Consider the following 20000-nt stretch of genomic DNA (forward strand, 5'->3'; position numbering starts at 1 on the left):
TTATACGCTTATCTAAAAGATGGAAGTTTGTGGCCCAAACAAATACACAATGTATCACTCACTTTCGGCTTTACATATGTTCTCTTGTTTCCGGGATGATAAGGCCGCTGCAATCTAACACATCTGCTCTTTCTAAAGAAAAAAACTTCCTCAATCTGAAAACGATTCTTCTCTGAAGCTCGTAACGAGGATGGTAGGTACATCCTCATCAAGATTCTTGGAGAAGATGTTTTGTCTATTGCCAGGATGAATCATATTAGGGGGAGAAGATCGAGAGGGAGGCAGAAAATTAGATGGTGAGATAAGGTGAAGGGTGATATGGAGAGAAGAGGATGACTTTGATAAAAGGCATTGGAGAGGGCGCATTAGGCAACCGACCCTTTAATGTAGGGATAACAATAGGAAGGAAGAAGCCGGCCTTTTTACTCGTCATTGAGTGTTATATGTAATTTTAAATTTTTCATTGTCAAGTTATTTATTCTTGTATAGTTTTTTTATCTGAAGTTATTTTTATATTAATCTTACTCCAATCGGCATCAATGACCAATGATGTTATGATGGTAGATAATTATTACCAATCCTTCATTCTTAAATTTCATCCTTATATGTTGTTGCATTTAAATGTTATTATTTACACCAACTTGTTGTATACTTAATTTTCCATTAATGACCAAACCACCTGAAAGCAAACTTTACCAGATTTTCACCAATATTTTTTTTCTTTGATAGATTGGGATTTATTATAACTTTCGTTGTGTGATGTATTATAGATTTTTACCGGAAAGATTGAATGGTAATTCAATGGTCTTGAGAACAACTTCAGTGAACAGCTTGACGAAATATTTGCAAATCTCTCGAGCAATATTTCATGTTAGTTAAAAGGGTATTAATAAACGTTGAAAGCATTTGGGTTGATCACTTAAAATACTCTCCAATGAAGTCGTTCGTGAAACTTCTGAGAAGCTTAAGAGTCTGTGTCCTCAAGTCGCTTTCATTGTGATTTTTTATGAGTTTACTTACCTGTATCATGCTATTGAATGTAGGGACTTGATTGTTCTGAATATTGAACTTGAATGTAAAAAGGTAAATATGAAGGAGATGAACAAACAACGTGTGTGCAATAGAAATGAAATTCAACATCTTTGGGAGTCAGTACGTAACATTTCAAATGAGAAGCAAGGAACGTTACCAACTAAGGTAATGTACCGCACACGTATCACACAAGCTTATACAATGTATTATTATTATTATTATTATTATTATTATTATTATTATTATTACTTGCTAAGCTACAACCCTAGTTGGAAAAGCAGGATGCTATAAGCCCAGGGGCCCCAACAGGGAAAATAAACCAGTGAGGAAAGGAAACAAGGAAAAATAAAATATCTTAAGAACGGTAACAACATTAAAACAAATATTTCATATATAAACTTTGAATAATTTAACAAAGCAAGAGGAAGAGAAATTAGATAGAATAGTGTGCCCGAGTGTACCCTCAAGCAAGAGAACTCTAACCCAAGACAGTGGAAGACCATGGTACAGAGGCTATGGCACTACCCAAGACTAGAGAACAATGGTTTGATTTTGGAGTGTCCTTCTCCTGTTTTATTGTATATTGCCGTTATCGCTCTAAACCCTCGTACTGATAACTTGTTAATGCCTTTATATGCTTGTCTCATTGTGTATGAATTTTTTTGCCGTTCTTGAGTGGAGCAGGTTGTATATATACTGATGCTCCACCCAATAAAGTTAGTTACATTCACTTCGCTTCTTAGATAATGCCTAACTGATGCCTCCGCACAGTAACAGGAGCCATAAAAGAGGACAGAACCTTGGTACTCTTGCACTTCAATGGTTGCATACTTATTTAGCAACGTCCATGATTCCAGTCATCTTCAAATCTATGTGGATTATGGAAGGTACTTTTAGCAGGGATTTTCTTTATTTTATTTTATAGGAATGAATTGTATCTCAGATGCCGTAGATAACGCTGCGCTCTCTCTCTCTCTCTCTCTCTCTCTCTCTCTCTCTCTCTCTCTCTCTCTCTCTCTCTCTCTCTCTCTCTCTCTCTCTCTCAGCTCCTTTGTCTAACGTCTTTCTTACATCCTCCCACGCTTTGAGTCACTTGGGTGACCTTTCTTCTTCTTGACGTCGTGCATCTCTCTCTCTCTCTCTCTCTCTCTCTCTCTCTCTCTCTCTCTCTCTCTCTCTCTCTCTCTCTCACCTTTATAGGGTTAGGGTGTGGTTCGAGATACGTTACATTTTCATATTCATCATTGCACGAGAAAGAAAACTTTATTACTATCTCCATTATTTCTATATAGATTTTGTTCAAATAGATAATCTTCTTTCGAAATATTAGATTCCAAAATGACTGATGCTTTGGTGAAGACAAGTAATTTTTTGTTTTTGTTTGATGGACAGAATGAGGGAACGGTCAATAGAAGTCTGGCACAATTTTGGGAAAAATCAGAGTTCCAGCCAAATAGGGCAAACTTTTTTTTTTTTTTTATCCACTTTGACGAAAATTCATTAATAGTTCCTGTCTGTTTTTTAGGTTTAAATCTGATTGTTATACGTTTTTTAATAAAAGCTTTGTTGTTTTATAATACTGGCAGCCTAGCTTTGGGGTTGTGGTGGCCTATTGGAAAAATCCCTGCTTACCGATTTGCCGGACTGGGGTTCGAGTCCCGCTCAAGCTCGATAGTTTATTCTTGCGTTTGCAACCTCACCAACCTTTTGAGCTAAGGGAGGGGTGTGGTTTTGGGGAGCCTTCCAGGTCTACCTGCCTAGTCAACAGCAGCCATTGCCTTGTCCTCCCCGTTCCTAGCTTAAGTGGAGAAGTGTCTTTGTCGCTGATCTATGTATATATGGTCAGATACTAAGGCATTGTCCTGCTAGCAAGAGCAGTGTCACTGCCCCTTACCTCTTGCCATTCATGAGCGGCCTTTAAACCTTTAAAGTCGTGACTTTACCACGGATTGATAACGTTTGAATTACACGCGTACTGTGTAGTATATTTATCTGATTTTTGTTTGTAGTTGATATGCAGAATTTTGAAGATGAAATGATTAAATAACGCCATTTATACTTTACTAACTTCTTGATCGATCCATGGTTAGCTCATATTTTACAGATATTCTCTTATGTGGAAACATGTGAAACTGACAAATGATCTTCATAGTTTGCTGCATATGCATGGTTGTTCTTCATCTCTCGTATATAATACAGAGCTAGTGTATTGATATATACTGTATATATACATACATATATATATATATATATATATATATATATATTATATATATATTTATATATATATTATATATATATTTATATATATATTATATATTTTTTTAATCACGCTCAGCGGCATTATAAGACGTATAACTACTTTGTCTTTCCCGGTCCCTTGGGTAGGGTGGAGAGGGAGAAGTCATAACTGAGTGAGAATGGGTGTGTACGCGTGTGCATATCTATCTATATGCTTAACCAATATCTTGACGGGTTGCGTACACTATTAATAATAATAGTAATAATAATGATGTTTTTTTTATTCACCATTCGCCCTTTCCCATAAGTGTACCTTCAGCAAGAAGTTAGTAATGATGCTGCCATCACCACGTCCTACCTTATGGATCATGAAATATCTTATTAACTGTCACCGTCTATCTAATCTTCGTTGTGGTCACCCATCCGAGTTTGGACCAAACCCAGCATTGTTTAACTTCGCCGAAATTCAGCATTAATAATTAATTTTCTAAAAAATATTTTATTTAAATTGCATGACACATAGGGGAATTTGATCTTCCAAATCTTTGAATTTTTATAATTTTTTTTCGAGTTTATTCCCTTTCCTCACAGTGTTATTTTTTCCCTGTTGGGGTCCTTGGGTTTATAGGGGTGTAGCTTAGCTGGTAATAATAATATTGATAATGATCATGATCATGATCATAATGATCATGATCATGATGATCATGGTGATATTAATGATGATGATAATAATAATGATAATAATAATAATGATTACGATGAGGATGATTAAGATTATGATAAATGGCACCACCATGCTTTCTATAATCAATAAAAGTTTAATGTCTTCATATTGAAAAGAAATATTATCCTTTCCAGTTATCTGGAAAGGAATTGGAGTTTTGCGCTTTGTAAATAGTGATTGACAGCAGCATTCTAATTCCAGTCTAATAACATGCTAAGAGGACTTATGATTTTAGAGGTTTTCTTTATCGAATTTTTGTAGGCTATTCATACATTGCTATAAGGTTTATGGAAATCCGATGTAAGCAGCATCTCTATGAGAAGGACACTTCAAAATAAACCTATTGTTATCTAGTCTTGGGTAATGCCATAGCCTTTATACCATGGTCTTCCACTGTGTTGGATAGAGTTCCCTTGCTTGAGGGCACAGTTGGACACATTATTCTATCTTATATCTCTTCCTATTGTTTTTTTTCTTTTTGGAATTTTTATAGTTTATATATGAAAGATCTATTTTAATATTTTGAATGTTGTTACTGTATTTCGCAGTTGAATCCTGCTTTTCCAACTAGGGTTGTAGCTTAGCTAGTAATAATGATGATAATGATAATAATGATAGAGATTTGAAGACTGAATGGATTTGAATACCTGTCAGTCCCTTCGATATTCTCTTAGTTTTGTCCCTTTTCCGAAGGGAGAGTTGAGAGAGAGTAAAAAGAAAAAAAAATCTCTGGATTCGAAATGAAAAAAAATGGTTTTTGCCAGCTTAATATCTCTCTCTCTCTCTCTCTCTCTCTCTCTCTCTCTCTCTCTCTCTCTCTCTCTCTCTCTCTCTCTCTCTCTCTCTCTCTCTCCCCAATGACCATTCAGGTCACGTGTGGTCTATAAATGATAGTTTGAGCACCGGCGGTATTCCACGAATATTCTGATAAGAACTTCCTTTCATCTTCTGTAAGAACTTCTTGGTACTCCACGTACCTTTTATAATGATCTCTCTCTCTCTCTCTCTCTCTCTCTCTCTCTCTCTCTCTCTCTCTCAAGTTTAGAAAAAACCATTTCAATTGTTGATGTTTACGTATATATATATATATATATATATATATATATATATATATACATACATACATACATACATACATACATACACCAGTTGGGAAGGACATTCATTACTGCACCCACAAGTAGCATGTACTTGTTGGTACGGTAGCATCTACATTCCTACTGGATGGTGCTCACTACTTGAAGGACCTCTTATTCATTCCCTTATGACTTTATCTTGATTTAGATCAAAGTAGCTTTCGTCGACAAGAATCGTAATATGCTTCTCGTCTTCGTAAACCAGGATAAGCACGTTCTCCTTGTAATTGAATTTAGGGTTTTTGTTCGTTTTACTTGAACGCTTTTATAATGCATATATGAATATATTTAAGCTGTTGATGTTAAAAGTGAATGTATTATTTTGGGAAATGAAAAAGATATGAAAAGAATCGAATGCTTCCAAAGAATTGAAATAGGTCAATCGATCATTGACCTAAAGAAATCTGTCAGAAATCTTGGATTAATCATGGATGATAGACTGACAATGAATGAACATATAAATAATATGGTAAGAAATTGTAACTATCATATTAGAAGCATAGCATATATTAGTAAATACTTAGATGAAAAATCTATTGCCATACTCATTAATCACCACATTTTCAAGAATTGATTACTGCAACTCACTGTTCTATGGTTTACCAAATTATCAGCTGAAGAAAATTCAGAGAGTACAAAACAGAGCCGCTAGATTAATAAAAGGACTACACAATAGGGAAAGAGTTACCCCTGCACTAATTAAATTACACTGGCTGCCGGTAAAGGCGAGAATTGAATACAAGCTACTCTTACTAACGTTTAAGGTACTGAACCAAAATGAACCAAAATATCTAAAAGAATGCCTGAACAAACTAGAACTAGAAATAAATGTTAACATAAGACACATGAGTGACAAACATAGGCTATCTGAACCAAGAACAAATAGTAAATTTGGTGAAAGGGCTTTTAACTACTGTGCGCCTAGACATTATAATAAACTGCCAACTGAAATGAAGGACCTAAAGGGGGCAATTGAATTTAAGAAGAAACTAAAGACATTACTTTCACAAGATCATATGATTTGGAAGATGCTACAACCAAAGAATTGTATAAGTTATAATGAAAATGTTTCGTTAGATGATTAATATGGACCCGCCCGACCGAGAAGTAGTTCACTCGACTTCAGTGGAGGGTTGGATTTAAACCCAAAACAAGTAAGTAAGTAAGTTATCATTTTCAGCTATTTTTAGCGATATATTTTTGTGGAATTACGTTTTCAAGCATAGTGTTATTCTTAAAAAGGAATTCTATTGCTTATCCTTATTTACATACTAAGGCATCCCAGGGCGGTCGTCCTTCCATGTAATTTATTGTTGGTGCACTTATTTGTTTTGGGCACATTCGATATAGTAATCTTGCTGTGACCGTTGACTTTATATTTATTTAAAAAATTAGGAGTTTTGCAGCAGATAATATCGATTGGGTGGTAATAGTAATATATCACAATGAATTCTGAAACTTTGACATTTTTATTATTATTATTATTATTTTTTTTTTTTTTTTTTTTTTTTTTTTTTTTTTTTTACACGTGCTGGCATGATTGTTATCCCAACGCCATTCTTGATTGTAGCATATGCTGTTACCTATTTACATTAGTGTATAAATAGAAAGTAAAGTCTTGTATTGATTTTCATTAGAATCCACATCCTGACTACTGAATCACTAATGGTGACCACCTTACATTATCTCGCTAACAAGGGTGGTAGTCCCTTGTTTCAGTGGATTCTGTCAAACATGAGCAGTGACTGAGCTGGGTACTTAGTAGTGGAACTGTCCGGCGAAACCAAATGAGATATAACGACGAAGGTGTTAAAGGATATTAGTATTTTTTTAGGGTCAATATAAAGAACGTTGAGTTCAGTCAACTTCTAAGGAATTGATGAAGCACAGTTGGCCTCATTAATTCCGGTACACTTATTGGGAAGCTAAGGAGACGTCAGTGTAACGGAATTAATGAAGCCAACTGTACCTGAACGCCGAGAAATTTTGAGATGGGTCTATGGTAAAAGAAAAAAAAATAGATAATGCACGTGTTGTATTTTATTTTATTTTGCCCACACCACCAAGATTTTCATATACTATGAAAAAGCTTACAGTGAGAGAAAAACGACCAACACAGCATCTCCATATTTCTATTCCGTCGTTTGAATAAATCCGATTCCAGTAAGCAATTCAGCAAGATAAAAATCTTTATGGGATGCTCCACCATAACAGTTTAACAAGAGCTTTTGTATAAAAAGTAATTCATTTTCCTTTCGGCCATATTTTTTTTTCTTTTATGTACGTCTCAGATCATAAAGATTTAATCTAGCGGAGCTATATATCCATTTCCTCATTTTTGGCTAATTTTTGGATGAAGGGAAATAGAGTCTGAGATGAATGTATTTTGTGGAGGATTCTATTTAGGCTATTCATCAAAATCTACTCTTTTTGAAATTGATTAAAATGGTATCATTGAAATTTATTTTTGGGTTTTCTTTGTAAGGCTTTTAAGAATTATTTTGTTAATGTGAAGATAACGATAACGAAGTGCTTTATCTGAACAAGCCTGAAATAAGATCAGATTTTTGTTGCACCTCTTATTATTTCTAACATATTAATCTAGCATTATTTATTGCTAAAGGAGAAATCATTATTAAGATACCACCACTGAGCTAGAGTCGGATATTACTGCTGGTAAATTACCTTCGACGAAAGATTTGCCAGATTATGTTACATCCAGTCATATACTGTACTATCGAGGACGTCGGAAACCAAGGAAAACTTAGATTAGTATTACACTCGATGGGTGTTTTTGATAAAGTAAAGTTGGAAGCCTTTCTCTTGCTTATTAGAATTAATCACCTAAAGAGGATTCTCTATGATATGAAATCTAGAGATACATTAACCTACCATACCAGAGTAATGTTTCATACATCAACATGGATTACTCAAACAAACTTCTTATATAAAGAGCATTAAACTTATTAATTATATTTGAATATGGCTGTTTTGCTAGCGGCTTTGAGCGACTGCCACTAGATTAACAAGTGATCAGTGACAGTCGCTTGAAACAAAACAACCACATTAAAAAATAGTAAGTACTCAAGAAAGTCGTTTGACAATCATCGTTGAGCGATAATCGTACCTGGCAAAATGTACCTAGGAAGGAGCGGTTGTAGAATCGTGTTTTCTGTGATGTGGAATGTGCAAATTACTTTGGTGCTTGCGCGCCATTCCTGCATGTGCTGGCATTTAATTCTTACAGAAGAGGACAGTGTTAGGACTGGTTGTTCGTAATACCAGGCTCGATGATTATTATTATTATTATTATTATTATTATTATTATTATTATTATTATCATTATTACCTCTGCCAAAATTGAGGATAGTGACTTAGGAAATAGACCTCCGCCACCGAAGTTGGGAGGAAGTTATGTTTTTCGTCCCTGTTTGTCTGTTTGTTTGTTTGTTACAACTTCCTGGCCACAATTTTAGTAATAGAGTAGTAATACTTTCAGGGTTTAATTGTTATGTTAAGACGTGAAAGTGGTTCAATATTGAAAGTCCTAGGTCAGAGGTCAAGGTCAAGGGTGAGTAAAAGGTCGACCGAATTAACCGTAACCTTAACCCCAAGTTCGCACTTGGTTGTTACAACAGACTTCAAATACGCCTACGGTTTAAACTGATTCTGGGAAACGCAAGCTGGTTTCGAGAATTAAGCGGCCATGGCGGAGTTCTGCACTCAGAGTGCTTTTCTGATTATCATTATTATTATTATTATTATTATTATTATTATTATTATTATTATTATTATTATTATTATTAGCCAAGTTACAACCCTAGGTGGAAAAGCAGGATGCTTGATACCCAAGAGCTCCAACAGGTAAACATAGCCCAGCAAGGAAAGGAAATAACAAACGTCGAGAGGTAATGAACTAGTAATATAAAATATTTCAAGAACAGTAAATATTAGGTGTTCAGTCTTTACAATGTGTGTTTTTTTCGAATTGAGACACATCTTTTTTCCTCGTGGCTACTTATTTTTTGTATGCATAATCTTTTTTGTGTATCACTGTTAATATTTATGGAAATGTACTTTGCAAATTAATGTCCATTAAAGTGTTTTGCGCTTAGATGTTGTTATAATGTGAACTCTGATTTTGGGCAAAATACGTTGTTTTCTGTAGGGTTTTTGCATGGAATTTTTTTAAGTGTTTTCAAGTCATCAATATTAAATTTCAAATGCCGTTAACCAATGTTAATATTAATATCATCCTCGTAACGAGATTTCGTAAATTTTTATTCGTATTTTCATATAATTATTATTATTATTATTATTATTATTATTATTATTATTATTATTATTACTACTACTACTGTTGTTATTATTATTATTATTATTATTATTATTTTTTTTTTTTTTTTAAGCTACAACCCTCGGTGGAAAAGCAGCATGCTGTAAGCCCAAGGGCTCCAACAGGGGAAAGTAGTCCAGTGAGGAAAGGAAATAAGGAAATGAATAAATTATATGAGAAGTAATGAACAATTAAAATATAATATTGTAAAAACAGTAACAGAATTAAAAGAGATGTTTTATATATCAACTGTAAATAGAGACATAGCCGGTTCAACATGAAACCATATTCTGCAAGTTTGAACTTTTAAAGTTCTACTGATTCAACTGCCCGATTAGGACGATCATTCCACAACTTGTTCACAGCTGGAATAAAACTCACAGAATATTGTGTAGTATTGACCCTTATCGTGGAATCAAATTGATCGTTTCTTGTCAGAGGATTTCATCAACCTTCAGTCGATGATAGCGAGCGAAAGTGTTTTAGCGTCACAGGATGTCGCAGTTCGAGGAGCAAATTGGGAAAAAGTTAAACGAAACCTATTAGGTGATATCATCATGGCGCCAAGGAATTTTCTAACTGTTGCAGTAATAAGTATTATCGGTATATTACGTGAATTGTATAATTCTACAACTACCACAGTTTGAACAAAAGATTTTTTTTTTTTTTATCTCTTGAGCCTTTTTGGACCCAAGATTGCCAAGCAAGAGCACGTTCTATTTGCTGTTGGCGAAAAAAAGATCCTAGTCTAATTCCAGCTTTATGATGGAGAAGGCATGACTATTAGAATTAATTGCATACCTAGTTTTACGAATAGGATGGTACGTTCCGGAAAGATCTGAATGTAAAGGAGTTTCGGAATTATGAAAAATCTTATGCTAAATGTGTCCTATTTCACGCTTTCAAGTGAATTAGAAGTGTTGCAATGTTTAACGATGTTCACATGTTGCTTACAGTAAGTCTTAATTTTAGACGCATTGGAATACATTTCTAGCCGCGTAAAGAATAATTTTCATGATCATGTATCAATCATGTAGATTTTATGTATTTATATTGTAGCATAAAAAGAAACACGCTTTTCAAGAAATGGAAATTGTAATCGCCTTTGCCCTCATTGCTGAGAGAAGTTGGTCGGCTGAAGAGGGGGACAGGGTGGTTCCCTGGGGCTGCGGATGTTGGAGGAGCCGGGGGGTGGGGGGTGGCGGGTGGTGGTGGTGGTGGGGGGGGGGGGGGGTTAAGGGAGAGGGACCGGAAGGAGGCCCACTACCCTCATTAACCGAATCCGACATGTCACAGAAGTGCTTTTGAAAACGAGATACTTCAGCAATTGATTAAATGAATCTAATTCTATATAAAAAAGAATGTTGGGAAGCCGTTATTTTTATATCTCTCGAGGGTTCTGCCACGTGAGAGGGGGGAACAAATGACATAGGTTTGACTTACGTAGCCTTTAATTATTCTAGTAGTAGTTTTGTCGTCGGTGTTTGTATAAATTATCTTATTTTTATAAGATTCAGCTAATTTTACTACGATACAAATGTAATGTGTGTAGGCGTAAACTCCGTAGACTAAAGTACCAGTTTTTTTTTCTTATTAATCTTCAATCAACATGTACTGGCTGTTAGTACATCCGTACTATATCTGCAATTTCCGTACTGCCTGTGTACTCTTCATGTGAAACTAGGCAAAATTCCGTACTTAATCCGAACTAATAGTTAGTATTGTTTTTACTTAGAAAATACTAATCTTATTTTTCTTGATTATAATTCAGTTCATTTTATTACGACATGAATACTCAGATAAGAGTCTCCTCAACTCTCTTAAAATTCCAAAACATTGATGAAAAATTCTAAAATATTTAGGATTAAACAGACGTCATACTTCGAAGTAAGCTATATAGGCCTACATGTTCTTTAGGATGGAATGGTATTTGGTGTTATGCAGAAAATAAACCCTTTTACATCGTTATTGCTTCGGTCAATTGTCTTTTCTGTTTGATCCTAGTTGGCGTTTTTAGCAAAAGAAATCGATTCAGTCTTACATTGTCGACATTATTATTATTATTATTATTATTATTATTATTATTATTATTATAACAATAAAACCGGATGCTATAAGCACAAGGGCTCTTAACAGGAAAGGAAATTGATAAACTGTGTGATAAATAATGAACAATTAAAATATAATATTTTATGAACAGTAAAAAACATTAAAACAGATTTTTCATATATAAACTGTAAAAAAAAGACCAAGTCAGTCTGTTGAACTTTTAAAGTTCTACTAATTCAACTACCCGATTAGGAATAAAACTTCTAGAATACTATGTAATATTGAGATTCATGATGGAGAACGCATACCTATTAGAATTAACTGCATAATTAGCATTACGAACAAGATGGTACTGTTCTTGAAGATCTAAATGTAAGGGATGGTGAGAATTATGAAAAATCGTATGCATAACGAACTAATTGAACGACGTTGCCAGGGATTAATATCTAGATCAGGAATAAAAAAGAAACAATAGACCGTAAGTTCCTGTCGAACAAATTAAGTTGAGAATCAGCAGCTGAAGACCAGACAAGAGAACAGTACTGGAAACAAGTTAGAATGAAAGAAATAAAACATCTTTAGAATTGATTGATCGCCGAAAATCTCACAAGTCTTTCTCAATAAGCTTTTTTTTTTTTGTGCAATTGAAGAAGAAACAGACCTAATGTGTTTCTCAAAAGTAAATTTTCTGTCGAGAATCACACCTAAAATTTTAGTAGTTACAGTTAATTAAAACATTATCAATGAGGAGATCCTGATGTTGAGGAGCCACTGTCCTCGACGTACTTACAATCATACTTTGAGTTTTTTGGGAATCAACTTCATACCCTATAATTTGCAACATGCACTAATTTTAGCTAGATCTTTATCAATGGATTCAGCAACCCAAACCTACATTCGGGATATGGAATTGATGCAAAGAGAGTAGCATCATCTGCATATGCAACGATCTTATTTCCTTAGCCAAACCACACGTTAGGTGTATATGGTATGAAAAGTAATGGGGCAAGAGCACTACCCTGTGGAACACCAGTTAAGGCCAAGCATACGAACTTCTGACCACACTCAAGGGATTTCTGTACAGCATTATTATTATTATTATTATTATTATTATTATTATTATTATTATTATTATTATTATTATTATTATTATTAAAAATAATAATTTTGGTCACAATCTACAGAGACTGATAGGTTTATAGTGTGGGGTCCAGGGTTGGATCCATCTTCCTTAGGAGTTGATCCCTTTCCTCACTCTATGTGCTGTTTCAAGTAGCACGTACATTTTTACAAATCCTGGGGCTATATCGGCTCTTACTTTCTCGCGATTCCTTTTCAATGACTTGGGTATGGTCCTTAGTGGTCCTATGATTATTGGAACCACTTCTACCTGCATATTCTACAACCTTCTTAGTTCAATTAGGAGGTCCCGGTACTTTAGTATTTATTCTCTCCACTTATCTTCCACTTATTATTATTATTATTATTATTATTATTATTATTATTATTATCATCATCGTTATTATTATTTCTGTTGTCGTTGATATTGTTATGAGAGAGAGATGTTTAAGATATTTAATCAAATATTATAGAAACATTACGCCACTTACTGCAGATTTCTCAATATAACAGCAATGTTCTCATTCAAAAGGAAAACTAAGATTCGATCGAAGATAATGTTTTGTTATTAAAACTAATTAACAGATAAAATGAAAGATTATAATCATAAACCGTTCATGGAAATAGTAAAACGTCAATTGAATTTACGAGGAAACAGACTAAATCTCAATAAGAAATACGAGACATTAATCTGATAAAGATGTACAGATGAAACGTCATGTTTGTATAGATTCAAATTTAAAGGAATAATTGTGAATGTAGAATAAGAGTACCCATAAAGATGGATATACTTATTCTTTGTCTGCATCTTTTCCCACTTCTATGTGGGGTCGATGTTTCTGGCCAGCTTTTCTCCATCTAGCAGTAATTTTATTCTGATAACATTCACTGTCCATATTCGTTTTGGCTAATTTTTCATGGCTGGATGCCTTTCCTGCCGCCAACCCTCCCCGGGCTTGGGACCGGCACCAAGTTGAGGCTGGCTTGCCCCCCCCCCCCTCTCCCCCTCAGTGCAAACAAAAAATTGAAAAATTAACTTCAGATGAAGATTTAAGTCGTATATGGTTTGAAGTGGCAAAATTGTTTGATTTTCTTTTCTGACGTGTTGGAGGTTGCATCAGACCACTTGAAGTATATCTTGGAAGCTATGTCAAAGATATGGAAGAGGTTTTGTAGGTTGGGTACAATATATGAAAATGGCTTCATGGGGCTGAATCAGAGTCAGGAGAGAAGTTTTGAAGCATAATAGATTTTTGGAGGTCCAGTTAAAGACACAAAGATAAAAGTTCATGGAATTAAACTTCCACAGCAACAGCAGGAAGTTTTGGGTTTGACTCACACTAGGGTTGAATCAGCCGGTCCAGAAGGAGGAAGACCGCGAACTGAGTCAGTGGGTGGTGGTGGTGGGTTTGTAGGCAGCGGGTGGAGGGGATGAAGCTCACCTGTCCAGTGCGGCAAAACTATTGACGAAATCTCTTAGTAATGACTCGCACACATCTCAGGCACTCATCACACCTAATACCACAAGGATTTTCTATTTTATTTTATTTTTTATTTCTTATTTTTTAATAATCCATTGGGTGAGGAATGGCTTTGGGGTAACACTCGGCCATTTTTTTGTAGGTCAGTCATCTTTGACTTACAATTGTGAGAATTATTGGTCTTAATAATTTGAATTTTAGTAGTATTTTTTACATGGACCAAAACCTTGATTATTAAAAATATCTGAAATACTGAAACTTTGATAGTATACGAATGAAAATTTCTAGCATATCATCAGACTTTTATAGTTGAAGTTAGACAGATTCATGTATTTGATACATGGTGCCTCTCTCTCTCTCTCTCTCTCTCTCTCTCTCTCTCTCTCTCTCTCTCTCTCTCTCTCTCTCTGCAGAGAAAATTACGGACTTAAAATTATTCCGTTCCATAAAATAGCCCAACAAAACACAAGAAACAGACATTTTCATAGTCTGGTTGTAGAGAGAGAGAGAGAGAGAGAGAGAGAGAGAGAGAGAGAGAGAGAGGTTGTCAAATTAATCAATTCATGGAATGCTAACCTTGTCACAAGAAATGTGAGACAGAGTACCATGACGGATGTGGCATGGTCCACCCGAGAGAAAGAAAATAACCTAAATAGCAAATGATTAAATAATAAGGAATTTACGGGAAAAAAAGAGGTCAGGGTTATGGATAGATGACCTGTGTGAGAGGGATACATAGTACATGTCATGAATGGCACATTGTAGACTGTTTTGATGGGTCTTTGCAATTGGCCTTCTATCCATATAAATTACTTGACTTTTATTTTTATTTAGCTTTCTTTAATATTTTCTTATTTAGGTGTCTTTCATTTAACTTTAATAATACTTTCAACCCCAATTGAAGAACGAACCCTCAGGACGAAACCTGTGTGAATCCAGAAGCGGCTCTTATAATGTGCGTTCTACAACAGTAATAGTTTATGTTTCCTTATTAGTACATCGTCTTAAAGGAAAATATTGACATATATGATATTAGCTCTTATGAGTAAAAAATAACACTAAGGTTAAGGGTGATTTTTTTTCTTTATAAAAGGCAAAGATACACGAGATGAAATGGAAAAATCTTGCTCAACCCCCTAAATAATTAATAGCAGGAATCTTTATATATCAGACAAAAAACTATACATATCTGTAAGTGGAATGCCATTGTTAGAAAAAGATTGACAAAAAGCACCGGAGCACGAACATATGTTGATATATTTGTATAAGCTATAGAGTAGGTAAACTTACTTAATTTTAGTTTCTATATCAGGAATTCATTTATGGAACTAGCGAGAGCAACAAACAGCTTCGTTACGACCATAAAGTATTGATATCAGTGCTCAAGTTGTGTGCATATGATTGCTGATAAGATAAAAACTTGAGTGGTTATCAAAATCAGATATTTGACGTTAATTTACACAGCTGGAGTTATGTTTTGCTAAGAAACTAGAAACGAGAGAGAGAGAGAGAGAGAGAGAGAGAGAGAGAGAGAGAGAGAGAGAGAGAGAGAGAGAGAGAGAGAGAGAGAGAGAGAGTATTTGCATATTTGCAGTAATATTGGTATTGGTTGTAATTGAATTTTCAAGTTAAGGTACCCAACTGCAACCAGCAATAGTTGCAGTTGAATGATAGTAGTAGTAGTATAGTAGTAGTAATCGTTAGATATAGATATTTTATTGACCATAACCATACAATAGTCTACAAAAGAACACTTGTAGTCCAAATTACAATGTATGAATGCCATGTATTTTTTACAATCGTTGATGAAAAAGAAAAATGGATCTCAAACTGAATTTATTTACCTTGTAAATTACTATTATCATAGCGAAATATCATTAAACTTATACCATCAACAAGTCTCACTGATTACTATCTATATAATACAATATTAAATATATCGGTAATAAACATTTCCTTATAATGAAAGAAGCTTATGTACAATTTTACATACTACTTCGTGGTTAGTTCTTGTTAATAACAACTCTAAGGCTGTAGTAATATTATAGGTCTGTGTAATCTGCGAGGAAAAAGGGTTGTTAATAACAACCCTAAGGCTGTAGAAATATTATAGGTCTGTCTAATCTGCAAGCAAACAGGGTTGTTAATAACAACTCTAAGGCTGTAGTAATATTATAGGTCTGTGTAATCTGCGAGGAAAAAGGGTTGTTAATAACAACCCTAAGGCTGTAGAAATATTATAGGTCTGTCTAATCTGCAAGCAAACAGGGTTGTTAATAACAACTCTAAGGCTGTAGTAATATTATAGGTCTGTCTAATCTGCGAGGAAAAAGGGTTGTTAATAACAACTCTAAGGCTGTAGAAATATTATAGGTCTGTCTAATCTGCAAGCAAACAGGGTTGTTAATAACAACTCTAAGGCTGTAGTAATATTATAGGTCTGTCTAATCTGCGAGGAAACAGGGTTGTTAATAACAACTCTAAGGCTGTAGTAATATTATAGGTCTGTCTAATCTGCGAGGAAACAGGGTTGTTAATAACAACCCTAAGGCTGTAGTAATATTATAGGTCTGTCTAATCTGCGAGGAAACAGGGTTGTTAATAACAACCCTAAGGCTGTAGTAATATTATAGGTCTGTTTAATCTGCGAGGAAACAGGGCTGTTGATATCAACTCTAAGGCTGTAGTAATATTATAGGTCTCTAATCTGCAAGGAAACAGTTAATAACAACCCTAAGGCTGTAGAAATATTATAGGTCTGTCTAATCTGCGAGGAAAAAGGGTTGTTAATAACAACCCTAAGGCTGTAGTAATATTATAGGTCTGTCTAATCTGCGAGGAAACAGTGTTGTTAATAACAACTCTAAGGCTGTAGTAATATTTTAGGTCTGTCTAATCTGCGAGGAAACAGGGTTGTTAATAACAACCCTAAGGCTGTAGAAATATTATAGGTCTGTCTAATCTGCGAGGAAACAGGGTTGTTAATAACAACCCTAAGGCTGTAGTAATATTATAGGTCTGTCTAATCTGCGAGGAAACAGGGTTGTTAATAACAACCCTAAGGCTGTAGTAATATTATAGGTCTGTCTAATCTGCGAGGAAACAGGGTTGTTAATAACAACTCTAAGGCTGTAGTAATATTATAGGTCTGTCTAATCTGCGAGGAAACAGGGTTGTTAATAACAACTCTAAGGCTGTAGTAATATTATAGGTCTGTCTAATCTGCGAGGAAACAGGGTTGTTAATAACAACCCTAAGGCTGTAATAATATTATAGGTCTGTCTAATGTGCGAGGAAACAGGGTTGTTAATAACAACACTAAGGCTGTAAAAATATTATAGGTCTGTCTAATCCGCAAAGAAACAGGGTTGTTAATAACAACTCTAAGGCTGTAGTAATATTATAGGTCTGTCTAATCTCCAAGGAAAAAGGGTTGTTAATAACAACCCTAAGGCTGTAGAAATATTATAGGTCTGTCTAATCTGCAAGGAAACAGTTAATAACAACCCTAAGGCTGTAGAAATATTATAGGTCTGTCTAATCTGCAAGGAAAAAGGGTTGTTAATAACAACCCTAAGGCTGTAGAAATATTATAGGTCTGTCTAATCCGCAAAGAAACAGGGTTGTTAATAACAACTCTAAGGCTGTAGTAATATTTTAGGTCTTTCTAATCCGCAAGGAAACAGGGTTGTTAATAACAACTCTAAGGCTGTAGTAATATTATAGGTCTGTCTAATGTGCAAGGAAACAGTGTTGTTAATAACATCTCTAAGGCTGTAGTAATATTTTAGGTCTTTCTAATCTGCAAGGAAACAGGGTTGTTAATAACAACTCTAAGGCTGTAGTAATATTATAGGTCTGTCTAATGTGCAAGGAAACAGTGTTGTTAATAACAACTCTAAGGCTGTAGTAATATTTTAGGTCTGTCTAATGTGCAAGGAAACAGTGTTGTTAATAACAACTCTAAGGCTGTAGTAATATTTTAGGTCTTTCTAATCTGCAAGGAAACAGGGTTGTTAATAACAACTCTAAGGCTGTAGTAATATTATAGGTCTGTCTAATCTGCAAGGAAACAGGGTTGTTAATAACAACTCTAAGGCTGTAGTAATATTATAGGTCTGTCTAATCTGCAAGGAAACAGTGTTGTTAATAACAACTCTAAGGCTGTAGTAATATTTTAGGTCTTTCTAATCTGCAAGGAAACAGTGTTGTTAATAACAACTCTAAGGCTGTAGTAATATTTTAGGTCTTTCTAATCTGCAAGGAAACAGGGTTGTTAATAACAACTCTAAGGCTGTAGTAATATTATAGGTCTGTCTAATGTGCAAGGAAACAGTGTTGTTAATAACAACTCTAAGGCTGTAGTAATATTTTAGGTCTTTCTAATCTGCAAGGAAACAGGGTTGTTAATAACAACACTAAGGCTGTAGTAATATTATAGGTCTGTCTAATCCGCAAAGAAACAGGGTTGTTAATAACAACTCTAAGGCTGTAGTAATATTATAGGTCTGTCTAATCTGCAAGGAAACAGTTAATAACAACCCTAAGGCTGTAGAAATATTATAGGTCTGTCTAATCTGCAAGGAAACAGGGTTGATAATAACAACTCTAAGGCTGTAGAAATATTATAGGTCTGTCTAATCTGCAAGGAAACAGTTAATAACAACCCTAAGGCTGTAGAAATATTATAGGTCTGTCTAATCTGCAAGGAAAAAGGGTTGTTAATAACAACCCTAAGGCTGTAGAAATATTATAGGTCTGTCTAATCTGCAAGGAAAAAGGGTTGTTAATAACAACCCTAAGGCTGTAGAAATATTATAGGTCTGTCTAATCTGCAAGGAAAAAGGGTTGTTAATAACAACCCTAAGGCTGTAGTAATATTATAGGTCTGTCTAATGTGCAAGGAAACAGGGTTGTTAATAACAACTCTAAGGCTGTAGTAATATTTTAGGTCTTTCTAATCTGCAAGGAAACAGGGTTGTTAATAACTCTCTCTCTCTCTCTCTCTCTCTCTCTCTCTCTCTCTCTCTCTCTCTCTCAGATTTCTAATATTACTGATATATCATAGTGTTGTTATTATTATTATTATTATTATTATAGTATAGAGTATAGTATATTATTATTATTATTATTATTATTATTATTATTATTATTATTATTATTATTATAGTATAGAGTATAGTATATTATTATTATTATTATTATTATTATTATTATTAACACTAGTGTAATTGCTAACCCAATGCCACTTTCTTAATTCTAGCATATTCTGGTACTCATTTGCTGCAGGATGCACAGTTGGACACACGAGTCCCTGGTGCACCTTGGTCCAAAGAAGTGCACCCTATCACACCCTTATTTCATGGCGAATAAGCAAAAAAAAAAAAAAAATTACTGTAGAGAGGGCTGGTATAGGTGGTGGGGTGGTCTAAAAACTGGAACTCGCCACTCAGTAAGAGAGTGGCTGAGTACACTTCATCAGAGCTAGGTGTATCAAGAATTCCAACTGTCTACACGACCACCTCAAGCCATCAGCGGCGGTAGTACCTTGTTTCAGTGGATTCTGTCAAACATGAGCAATTTCTGATTAAAGAATTATTACTGTTGTTATTGTAGTTATTATTATTATTATTATTATTATTATTATATGAAACAAAATATTTGGAAAAACATGTAAGCCATTAACTTTGAAAGAAACATTTATTATAACAGTAATACTATTAGTAGCAAAATCAGCTGTATTTATAGTAAGAGTAATTAAAAATCACTGCTGTTGTCACATGCGTTCGATGTTTGTGCTCACCCTAAGACACATTCAAACTGCAGGAAAGTTGGTTTTTCCAAGACACTATTGTTAGAAGTTTTTTCCGTCGTATCTGACG

At 34.6% G+C, this 20000-nt stretch overlaps 2 protein-coding genes across 2 annotated transcripts in view; one reads left to right on the plus strand and one right to left on the minus strand.

The window, feature by feature from the left end:
- Positions 1 to 20000, plus strand: part of Shab (Shaker cognate b) — a 524075-nt gene that overhangs the window by 229842 nt on the left and 274233 nt on the right. The gene's annotated exons all lie outside the window — the stretch shown is intronic.
- Positions 1 to 20000, minus strand: part of LOC137658925 (uncharacterized) — a 110896-nt gene that overhangs the window by 85544 nt on the left and 5352 nt on the right. Inside the window, exon 2 of the mRNA XM_068394042.1 lies at positions 19922 to 20000. This exon is cut by the window's right edge and continues 9 nt beyond it. Within this exon, the coding sequence (XP_068250143.1) occupies positions 19922 to 20000 (79 nt within the window). The remainder of the gene's footprint in view (positions 1 to 19921) is intronic.

This window comes from Palaemon carinicauda, chromosome 19 (assembly GCF_036898095.1).
Source record: "Palaemon carinicauda isolate YSFRI2023 chromosome 19, ASM3689809v2, whole genome shotgun sequence".
Classification (NCBI taxonomy): Eukaryota; Metazoa; Arthropoda; class Malacostraca; order Decapoda; family Palaemonidae; genus Palaemon; species Palaemon carinicauda.